The sequence below is a fragment of the Pituophis catenifer genome, unplaced genomic scaffold (assembly GCF_029215685.1).
Source record: "Pituophis catenifer annectens isolate HBS135680 unplaced genomic scaffold, rPitCat1.0.hap2 SCAF_5, whole genome shotgun sequence".
NCBI lineage: Eukaryota > Metazoa > Chordata > Lepidosauria > Squamata > Colubridae > Pituophis > Pituophis catenifer.
The window spans coordinates 52,120,888-52,133,040 of record NW_027256885.1 but is presented as its reverse complement, the minus strand read 5'-3'; the positions used below and the strand labels follow the sequence as shown (position 1 = coordinate 52,133,040).

The following is a 12,153-nucleotide window of genomic DNA, read 5'->3' as shown; positions in this document are numbered from 1 at the left end:
GAGAGAAGGAAAAGATACTGACATAGGTTCTAGGACAACTGGCCACCACCACCTTGCCCCGGTTGCCTCGCCCCAGACACCTTGCTGCAGGGCAACTCACCATGGGACAACACACTGCACAAACATCCTTTTCCTCCTCTATAGCTCAGACTGAGGAAAAAAAATCAGGGAAGACAAATTGGGGAGGGGAAGAAGGACTTTCCCCCCCAACCAGAAAAAAGATCACTTGGGAGAGAGTCACACAGGAGTTCGGTGCACAGGAGTTTCTGCTACAGAGTTCAAGGGGTATTGGTGGTAGTGGGGGTAAGCCAGATCAAGGCGGGAGGGAGGGAGAGAGAGGAGGAGGTTCCCCTCGCCTCCAGCATTCTCCCATGGCAAGTTGCCAGCAGCAAGTTGTCCCACGGAAAGTTGTCTGGCAGGAAGCTGGCCAGGGTGACCCAGCTGTGGCAACCCAGCTGTGGCAACCCGGCTGTGGCAAGTTGTCCCATGCTGCTGACAGTTAAGAGTTATGTTTCCAATTTTGGGGTTTGATGATAAATTTCCTGTTGGGGTATCCTGAGTCAGTTCTCTGCAGTTCTAATTCTGCCTCTTCCTCCCACTAATAGCCTGAAGATATTGGTCAGTCACCAATGGCCTCCATGCCTGATGGAGACAAAGTAGACTTGGAGGCATTCAGTGAATTTACGAAGATCATCACCCCTGCCATCACCCGTGTGGTGGATTTTGCCAAAAAACTGCCCATGTTTTCAGAGGTAAGCAAAAGATGGTGAGCAGTGAAAGGATGGAGGAATTTGGTTATTTGGTTGTGAAGTTTTGAACTTCCAGAGAATTTCTCCTTTCATTCCTCTTTTCTCACTATTAGAACCATTTTGGCTTGTTGTTAGGAAGACATAGGAATACAATATACAGGTAGTCCTCAACTTATGACTGGTTGCTTAGTGGCCATTCAAAGTTATGATGGACCCCCCCCAAAGATACTTACAACCCGGTTCTGACGGCTTCCCAACCCCCATCCCCCCAACACATTTCAGGCATTTGTCACCTGGCTCTCATTTACAGCCATTTGCAGTGTCCTACTGTCACATAACCAGGATTTACAATGTTTTTGCTGAAAACCAGCATTTACTTCCTGTTTTCAGCAAAAATGCCCCATAGTGAACAATGGGTTCACTTAATGACCACCATGTTTACTTAACAACCACCACAAAAACTTTGTAAAATCTGGTCTGGTCACATAGTGACCCGCTCTACGACTGTCACAACTTACAACCATCAGCCCTATTTTGGCCATATGCCTCTCTTCAGCTCTGATACATAGGACATGATAGGAAGTTATGAAGATAAGTTTCAATAGTTATCAGTTTGTCCTCTGTCTGCAGGAGTAAAGGGTGGACTAAACTGAAGGAAAAAGAGTTTTAATAAATGTTTTTTATCAGTGTCAAAAGATGCCCCTCATTTTCCATGATCTTTCATGGAATGGATCATGGATTGCCAAAAAAAAAAAAAAGAATACTTCTTGCTATTTAGTATGCATTGCCCACACATGGACTTTGCTTAGTTTTGTTAAACTGCACTTTGAGTTAAATTTAATTTTATTATTAGTTACAATCACCCTTATAGCCAGCCAAGGATGCTCTCCTGCTGTAGTAGATTTGCTTTCAGTGATAAAAATCATGTGGCCAAGTTAACTGGGCATATCACAATGTTGACACATTCAGTTTGTGATTCCTGCTTGACAGGAATCATTTCATAAGGGAGAAATCCTTAACTAAAGGAAAAAAATTACACTGAAGCAGCAGGTTGTGCAAATAGGAACTCCAGGTAGGCATGTAAAGTGTTGAAAGTAGAGCGGTATTTGAAGAAACATGGGGGGGGGGGGGGACTAAGCTCTATGTTGGTTCCCAAAGTGGATAAATGATTATGGTGATGATGATTACAATTCCCCTTTACCATATAGTCCAATATAAAGGAATATCCCAGCAGTTTACAGCAAAATATACAACATAGACAAGTTAAATAGCACCCATGGCACCCAGTGCCAATGACAGTCATTACAACTAAAAGGCTTTCTGGAATGATATCATTTTTACCATTTCTAAATGCCATCAAGGGGGTGTTGGAGAAAGACTATCAACCAGAGGTGGTATTCGACCGGTTTGCACTGGTTTGGGTGAACCGGTAGCGGAAAGTTTACCTGGTTCGCTGAACCGGTAAATACCACCCCTGGCTGCCCCTGCCCTCACCCGCTCGCCGCTTGCCCCTTCCGGCCACTCGCCCCTTCCGGCCGCTCGCCGCTCGCCCCTTCTGGCCACTCGCTGCTCACCCCCGCCCACCCCTGCCCTATATATGTTGCCTTCACCACGCAGCCCAGCTAATCGCCTCACCAGTCACCTCAGCTCACCAAAGGTAAGTAATGCATGCCGCCTGCTCGCCCTTCGCCTTGGGTTGGGGGCCGGGGCCCCAGGGATGCACCATTCCCCAAGGCCCCGGAGCTGCCACCCGCCTCGGCCGGGTCGGTGAACACACCATTCCCCAGCTCTGGCCTTGCCCTGGAGGTCCACCCGCTCACTTCCCACCTTGGCTGGGTTGTGGAATGTGCCATTCCCCGGCTCCGGCCTTGCCCTCAAGCCGCTGCCTGCTCGCTGCCCACTCTCCCTTCGCCAGTCACATGCGTCACCCCATTTCCCCTCCTTCAGAGGCCCCGGCCCTAGCCCCGCTTCCTCCCCCATGACCGCGTCTTCCTTTGGGTTTACCTTTCTCCCGTGGCTGGTGGCAGAGGGGAAGGCAAGCCAGGGCTGAGCTGTCGCTGCTGGCCAGACTGCATCTCGCCCACCCTTGTCGTGAGATGCCTACGCAGCCGCCCCCTCTTTTTTTTGGTGCAAGAAGCCTCCCACCGAGCTGGCAACTACCAGAGGTCTCGAATGCACCAAAAAAGCCGCTTCAGTATGGTCGCCGCCCTGTTCTTCGTGCTGGCTGCGCACGCGCATCCCATTGCCTGCTGCGCCGCTCCGGATTGGTGTGGGATCATGTAAGTGAGTGGGCATGGCCGTGAGTGATGTCAAATTGGCCATGCCCATTCAGTCACATGACCCTCCAAGCCACAAAACCAGTAGGAAAAAAATTTGAATACCACCACTGCTATCAACCTGTGAGTGGGGAGGAAGTAGGCTGTTCTAAAGCAATAGAGCTGCAGTGGAGAGTCACTGCCTTCAGGCTCCTCCCAACCTTTATCCTAAAGGAGATGATCCTGAAGGTATCTGGAAGCCAAGCCATAAATAGCTTTATAGTTTAAAACCAGCACTTTGAATTGTACCTGGAAACTCATTGGCAGCCAAAGCCATCCCACAATATCAGTTATAGCCTATGCTTACCAGCCACGGCATTTTGCACCTATTGCAGTTTCTGAATAACCTTCAAGGGCAGCCTCAGCTCTGGTGTATAGGTAGTCCCAGGGCCGGATTTTCCTATAGGCTAACTAGGCTTCAGCCTAGGGCCTCAAGATCAAGAGGGGCCTACATTCAAATTGTTAACAAAATTAAAATTACACTTTCACTATAGGTGAAAGGGCCTCATAAGTGGAATAGCCTAGGGCCTCTTTTCATCTAAATCCGGCCCTGGGTAGTCCTCCACTAACTACAGTAATTGTCTCTAGAATTTCAAGCACTAAGCAAAGCAGTTGTAAAGCATGATGAGCCATGGTAAAGTAACAGACTGCCTCCACTGCAACTCCCCCCATCTGCCTATCTCACCTCCATCTCTGCCCTTTTTGCCACCTGTCTACCCACTGCTGTTAGCTGCAACCACTGTCCAGCTCTGCCTGCCACCAGCACACCAGCTATACCACCGGTAGTATTGTTACTACCGGTTCTGTGGGCGTGGCTTGGTGGGAGGGGGGGTAATGTGACTGGGTGGGCGTGGCCAACTTGTTTTTTTAAAAAAAATTTCAAAGCATTTTTTTTCTTTTTTTTATAAATATTTTTTTAATTTTTTTTCAAACTTAAACATAAAATATAACTTTCAAGAGCAGAGTCTTGAACCGGTCCATAGATGGTTACCACGCTTACATTTCTTTAACAAGCTCCAGTCACAATTTCCCATTACATCTTTTACAAATGAAAATTCAAAACATAAAAAAGCAAGTTTTAACATAAATTCTAACATCTTCATCTAAGCAAATCCATTATATCAATACAATTTTAATTTCAAATTAACTTTCACTCATTTTTATATCTATATATCAAACTTAATTATATCTTGTTCTTCTTCACCTTATATCTTTTACCATCAGCATCAAAAAATTTTTTTTAACAATATTCTAACCTCTTATTCTAATTATTTACCCTACAATTTTATCACCACAAATCTTAATTTCAAATTCCATACCACTCCATTTTATTACACTTTATAAGATAAAATTCCATCTAATTCTTAATCTCTTGACCCTTTCCTCGATTCTTAATATCTAAAACTTTATCAATTTATCTTTGATTTTATCCAACTTATCATCTATTACACTTTTCATGTTACACAGATTTATCACACCATACCTCCCTCTATTATTTGGCTATTATCCAACGTATTCTGTTTGGCTGATTCCCAGCATATTCTTCTCCAGAGCACCAACTATTTTTGGCTAATTTCAATATAATCTCTTCCAAGCCTACCACCGTTACGGGCTGATTTCCAGCATATTTTGTTTGGCTGATTTCCAGCATAGTCTCCTCCTATACTCCCTCTATTGTTTGGCTGATTTCCAGCATATTCTCCTCCAACTCTCCTCCTGTTTGTTTGGCTGATTTCCAGCATTTTATTGGCTGATTTCCAGCATATTATGTTTGGCTGATTTCCAGCATAGTCCCCTCCAGGGCTCCCACTCTTGTTTGGCTGATTTCCAACATAGTCTCCTCCAACTCTCCTGTAAGTGTTTGGCTGATTTCCAGCATTTTAACTAGTTTCCAACATATTTCCTCCGAGTCTCAAACTCTTATCTAGTTGGTATCCATCCCTCTTATTTTAACTTCCCCTTAACATATAATTATCTATTTTATGTCAGTTTCCAGCGCAGTCTTTCAAATTAATTCCCAGTGTATTTCACAATAATCATCATTTCCATCATATATTAAATTAAATCACAATTTGTCGCTAATATCTGTGTGTCTGATAGTTTGTTCAATAAAACCTTAATCCAGCATAATCATCAATCTAACATTTGTTTGCAAATTAAAATTAAAGCATGTTACATCAAGCAGTAATTTTTTCTTAAAATTGTCTCACAGTAATATATACTCTTCTTTATTGTTTTAACCACCTATATATCATCCTCTATTTTAATTGCCATCTCTTATTTTCTATTTTTATTACTCCAGAAGCCTTTCTGTTTTTATCCAAAAAACATGTATACCTTTAGGCTTTTAATCTTTACATTTCAGTTTAGTTACATTTAAAATTTATTACTTTATTTCCTCCTTTTCTTCCTTTTTCTGTCTGTCCATAAATGTTCCATTTCAAAGTTCATCTGTTCAAATTAAAAAATTCTGTATGTTCCTTTAATGCTTTTATAATGTCTGTTCCATGTGTGATGCATCAACTTCTTGTCTTTTTTTTCCTGCGCCACACCTATTTTTTTTTGCTAAACTTGTTAATTTCCATTGTCAAATGTCCAAGATATTCCTTCTTTCTTCTTAAAATGATCTGGGACAGAATAGAAATCTCCAAAGTCCATAGATCTAATGTTAATTTCAAAGTAATCCAAAGTAAAAAGCCATTTAAAATATTTCTTTTTCAAACGGAAAGAAAAATATCTTCAATCCACTTTCCTGCTTAGTCACTGCAGACTCCATGGCAATTTTGTAGCCATCCGTCTGTCTGTCTTCATTAGCTTCGTTAACTTTCAAAAGGTGTAAACTCCCAAAGAGACATTTCTCCAATCCGTTCCAAATAAAAGCAAAGTCAATTTACTGAGTTGTTAAAAGCCAATTAAGCCAAATTTAATAAAGCAAAGTCTATTTCGGGTCTTCATTTCCATTTTTTTTTTCTTTTTCAATCTTCAAGCCCCACGGCTCTGTAGCCGCTATTTGAAGTTTGGGGTCTTTTTTTTTTAAGTCCAAATATATGTGTTATTTTGCCTGGGTTGGTGTCACTCACCCATTTTTTCTAATGCTTTGAAAAGCCTCTGCCGATCAGGCAACTCAGCTGGGATCGTCAGAGGCTTTTTTTTTTACTTTTAAAAGCATTTTTTCGTCGGAAGAGGTTGTAGAAAAAATGCTTTTAAAAGTAAAAAAAAAAAAAAAGCCTCTGATGATCGTGTGGCTCAGCTGGGCATGGTGGGGGGGGGGGCGCAGGGATTTTTGCTACCGGTTCTCCGAACCACCCACCGCCATCGCTACCGGATCGGGTGATCCGGTCTGAACCGGGAGCATTTCACCCCTGCACATGCCACTATATATCAGCCAGGACCTTCTTTCATGCCACTTTCTTTCATGTTGGTGCAGCCAAAGTTTATTTCCACCCTGCCCTTGGCCTCTGTTTGTGCACCAGCCAGGGCCTCCATTTGTGCCCTCCCTACAATTTTGCAAAAGAAACCCAGGGTGTGAAAAAAGGCCCCGGCTAGAAGGGTTATTGTTTTGCACCAGTGCAGCCAGGGCCTTCTTTAATGTGACAGGCTTCTTTTGTAAAAGAAGGCCCTGGACAGGGCATGAATGGAGGCCTTGGCTGTCATTCAAGTAGAGACCCTGGGTGGAGTGCAAGAGAAGCCCCAGCTGCACTGGTGTGAAATAAGGCCCTGGCCAGAACAATAGTGCTGCACAGTGTGACAGGTATGGTAGCAGGGAACAGGGCAAAGTGGTGGGTATGCAGGTGACCAAAAGTGGTAGTAAATACAGGTGAGACCAAATTCAACCAAATTTTGTTCACATGCCATGGGGGCGCTGAAATGGCCAGAACTTTGAGGACCAGTTGAAACTCCCTTTGTTCAGCATTGTCATAACTTTGAACAGTGGCTGAATGAATGGACATTAAACAAGGGCTACCTGTATTGCAGTACTTTAGCCCAGAGGTAAGTTTACACTGAGTCCTTCCCTTAAGTAATGAAAGAGGTGGGGCCTCATTAATCATACTCTCAAATAATACAGTAGTTTTGTTTTTCTTTTCTAACTCTATTTAATTTAGGGAAATGAGAACCTTTGAGTGGATGAGTTTATACAACATGCTAAGACAAAGGCAGATTCCCACAATATCCTGAACCATAAACCACCCAATTTTACCCTATTCTAATGTGCTGTGAAAACTCAGCTACTATATATTAATTTTAACAATGTAAAGTATCCTCTTTAATATTTCATATATGGTTTAGATTTGTAAGGTCCCAGAAGTTTTCCCGAGCCACTGAGATGCCAAAGAGAGTGAGACTTGAGATGAGGCTTGCAAAAAGAAGTAGATTTTATTTTTGGCCAAAACAAAATACTGGGTTAAACTATATCCAGAACATACAGATACAATGCATGTAAGGAATAGCCACACCTTGGGGAAGGTATGGCGTCCTTTTATACCTTCCTAAGTACCCAATTCTGGCCCCCTGGCCCATGCCTTCCTTTGGAAGTGTAGCAAGGAACAGGGGGGTTGAGTGCTTAAGCAACAGAGGGGCTGGGTGCTTAGCAACCCCGCTTCTTGAGATATCCACCAGGCACGGAGTTGGACAGAAAAACAAGATAATAGGACAAGATAACAGATAACAAAAGTTGGATCACTGGTAGAAGCAAATGGCAGAGGCAATTCCAATTCTTAGCAAAGCAATTCTTACAGAAGCAAAACAGCAAGTTATTATTATGTCCCAGTAATTCTACCTATTCTACTATTACTATGTCCCTACAGATTGAATTATCAAAAACTATCTTGTTATGCCTGCAAAATGTTCAGGATGGATAAATAAGCCAAAATTGAGAACCAGGGACAAATGCAGGAGACAAGGAACATATTGTCTCAGACTAAAAATTGCAGGAGAATTATTATGCAGTAACCTGTTGTTCATAGATGATCTGACAGCCATCCTGTGAGCATTTCTAACTAGCTGGACCAACAAATTTCAATTAGCTTCTTGATGAATGGAGCCAACTGCTAGAAGAACATTTCCTGCAAATAAGTGATTTTCAAAACAAGCATACATTTCCCACCACAACTAACTTCTGACTCTTGATTTCCTACTACTTTTACATGGAGAATGTATGCTCTTTCTACTTCTGAGACCCACTCTTTAAAGCAGTGCTGTCAAACTCGTATCATCACAGCGGTGTCACATGACATATCATGACTTTTTCCCCCTTTGCTAAACCAGGTGTGGGCATGGCCAGTGCATGACACATCCGGCCCGCGGGCTGGGAATTTGACACCTCTGCTTTATAGCATAGCCATTCATCATCTCTTTATATTAAGACCTTACACTGCTTTTCTGCTCTGGGGAGCAAAAATGTCTTCATTCTCTGGGAGGTAGAATAAGATATTTTACTCCAATGGGACTAATTTAGGCAGCAGTATTTTAGATAACCGTGTATGCCACAGCCAATGTGATCATGCTTCTCTCTGCCTTTAGCTGCCTTGTGAGGACCAGATCATCCTTTTGAAGGGCTGTTGCATGGAGATTATGTCATTGCGGGCAGCTGTGCGTTATGACCCTGAAAGTGAAACCCTGACGCTCAGTGGTGAAATGGCTGTCAAAAGGGAGCAGCTGAAGAACGGTGGCTTGGGTGTGGTATCAGATGCCATCTTTGATCTCGGAAAATCCCTCTCTGCCTTCAGCCTGGATGACACTGAAGTGGCACTGCTCCAGGCTGTGCTGCTCATGTCCTCAGGTATGAAGGGTGGGTTGATTATGCACTCAGTGAATAATGCAGTTGGCATTAGTCAAACAAGTGAGTCAGACCAAGGCTCCATATAGCTCAGTATAATCTCTATTGATCATCAATAGCTTTGTAAAACTTCAGATTAAAATTGTACTTTGGTAGAAGATGGAAACTGAACTTTTGACTGCTTGTGGGCTAGCATCTTTTTTTTATTTTATTTATATGCCGCCCTTCTCCGGAGACTCAGGGCGGCTTACAAGGCGTTAAGCAATAGCCTTCATACTTTTGTATATTTTATACAAAGTCAGCTTATTGCCCCCACAAACCGGGTCCTCATTTTACCTACCTTAGAAAGGATGGAAGGCTGAGTCAACCTTGAGCCTGGTGAGAATTGAACTCGCAGTAATTGCAGGCAGCTGGAAGCTAAATATTACCTTTAACAGTAGCATTAGTCTGCTGCGCCACTCAGGCTCCTTAGCTACAGCCCTTCCCTTAGATCAAGGATGGGCAACATGCAACTTCAAATTTGTCAAAATGCCAAAGTGAGACCACAACTATCAACAATTTTATATCTTTAGCTATTTTTCGTCACAATCTCCCAAATCACCAGCTATAGCAGAATATGTGTCACATTTGTTAAATGCAAGGGATACTGTACATGGCTAGTAAATGGTTGGAGGGTTAAGTAAAGAGATATTAAATAGTAAAGAGGATTGTTTTAATAGATTCATAAGAGGGAAGTTCAGTCAGTCAGTTGAAGGATTAATTAAATTAGCTTTGCATATGTTGAAAAATTGAATTCAAGTTGTATGTTGTAAAGTGGACTGCATTGTTCAGGTGAGAAGGTTGCATTGAGAAATGAAACAGAAAGGAAGCTTTGTCAGTTTGATTTGAGGGACATTTTTGAAGATTGATTTGAGTGATTGAGAGGGAAAAGTCATTCTCAGTTATGACTATGACTAATTCTATGAAATCCAGAGAGAGAGTAAAATTATCCCCAGAATTCATTCATTCCTTACTGGAATTTGTGGATCAATCTGCAGCATTGATATCATTTATTAAAGAACACCAACAACACTCCTGAGTCTCTGAAACTATGCAGGGCATTTATTTATTTAGCATATGGCAAAAATGTTAAAAAGCACATCACAATTACAACTCAATGAGTAAATATGAAACTATTCTATTTTCAAATTCCAAAGTAGACTATTTATATAGTCAATACATGAAGGAGTTGCATATAGAAAGTCTCTGGAGTTTCCCTGATATGCACTCAGAGGGCACTGTTCCACAATATGTTGCACTGTCTGCTTTGGAGCACCACAGCTACTATGCAGGGCATAACACCTGGGACAGTAGAGATGGTGCTGAGAAGAAATGTGCTTTGTGTGCTGCATTAAACAATGCCAAATAAGTGGCAAAAGGTTTCTGAAAAAGAACAACTGTTTTTGCTTTAAATTTTGAACTTTTAAACTATACAGGTAATCCTCACTTAATGACTGCCCTGTTTAACAACCATTCAAAATTACAACAGGACTGAAAGTTTACAACCAGTCCTCACACTTCTGACTGTTGAAGTATCCCCATGGTCGCACAATTAAGATTCAGGCACTTCACAAACCAGTGGGTGTTTACAACCATTGCAATGTCCTGCGGTCATGAGATTGCCATTTGCTTGCTTCTCATCTGGCTTTCAACAATGGAAAACCTGACAGTAAAATTGCAAGTCGTGGTCATGTGATTTCTCACTTAATGACTGCATTGCTTAATGACAGTTGCCTGTTCCAATAATTGTGATTAAGCAAGGACTACCTGTACTCTTTTTCTGAAGATCGTTATAAGATAGCTGTAAGGCAGTGAGCAAGGGTTTGTGCTTTGTCAGTATGGAGACAAAACTGAGCATACAGTTCATTCTAACCTGAGCAATGAGGATTTAGGAGATTTAGTGAGCCAGAAAGGTAACCTGGGATTAGGGCAATTTAGTTGCTTGCAGAAGGACAAATTTACAGATGCAGATTTAGCCTGCCTGACCTGTGTCCTCTTTTCCACTTAATTTGCAGACCGCAGTGGGCTAATTTGTGTTGACAAGATTGAAAAATGCCAAGAGACCTATCTGCTGGCATTTGAACACTACATCAATTATCGGAAACACAACATTCCCCATTTCTGGCCCAAGCTCCTCATGAAGGTGACTGACCTACGTATGATTGGGGCTTGCCATGCCAGCCGCTTCCTGCACATGAAGGTGGAATGCCCCACGGAGCTCTTCCCCCCACTCTTCCTCGAGGTCTTTGAGGATCAGGAAGTTTAGAGTGTGGAGAGGGAGGGGGCAAACAAGGTGGCATGGGCAAATTGGGGACATGGGGCAATTTGGGACTGGGGCGATGTCTGGATTTGGGTCACAAGGCTCTCACCTCTGACAACAGATTTTCATTGTTTTATGTTTTGTTGTTTTCATTTTTTTGTTTTTCTAAATATTGCACGTCGGCATCAGTGAATCCCATGGATAGGAAAAACAAAGGCATCATTGGTAGGGGTTGGGCCATGAAAAAGTTGAAGCTTTACAAAATCTGGATTATGAGGTAGACGTGTGCAGTAGTTAACACATTCTTTGTCTAGGCCCGTGATGGCATACCTATGGCACGCGTGCCAGAGGTGGCACGCAGAGCCCTCTCAGCTGGCACACACGCCGTTGCCCCAGGTCAGATCTCTGTGGTGTTTCTTTCGTGAGCTTCTGTTTCCCTGCAAACGATGAAACAGAAGCACATGAAAGAAAAAGAACTTTCCTCTTGCTGCGTTGCCAGTGTTGGGATGCCCCACCTCCTGCCGGCCAGCTGGTCTTCGGGTCTCTGCTGTGCATGCGCATATGGCCGTGCATGGCCGTGCACATATGCGCAAGTTGGCACACATTCGTGCATGCGCATATATGCGCACATTCGTGCACGCACACCTTTTCGTTTGGGCATGCACGCGTGAGCAGTTTGGGCACTCAGTGTCTAAAAAGTTTGCCATCACTGGTCTAGGCAGATTTTTTAAAAATAAGTGGACAGTACAATTCCCACCTACCCCCTTGTTATATCCTCTGTTGTCTAAATTCGTCTTCCCAGGGTGAAATGTCTGTCTTAAACTTTAACACAAAAGAAGAGGAAAATAGTCCACATATTATTCTCCCCTCTACACACACACAAAAAGTGCTTTGCCTTTCTCCCCTTCTTTAAAAAGGTTTTCTGGCCCCCACAACACTGGAAACAATTAACACCTCTTTCTTCTAGCCCTGATCAAACCGCTCTCGTTTAAACAGACTTCATGATCAAATATA

At 42.8% G+C, this 12,153-nt stretch overlaps 1 protein-coding gene across 1 annotated transcript in view; it reads left to right on the top strand.

Moving 5' to 3' along the window:
• THRA (thyroid hormone receptor alpha) overlaps positions 1–11,145 on the top strand; it is a 154,089-nt gene extending 142,944 nt beyond the window's left edge. Inside the window, exons 6-8 of the mRNA XM_070944757.1 lie at positions 606–752; positions 8,585–8,843; positions 10,895–11,145. Of these exons, the coding sequence (XP_070800858.1) occupies positions 606–752; positions 8,585–8,843; positions 10,895–11,145 (657 nt within the window). The remainder of the gene's footprint in view (positions 1–605; positions 753–8,584; positions 8,844–10,894) is intronic.
• Positions 11,146–12,153: the final 1,008 nt, after the last annotated feature.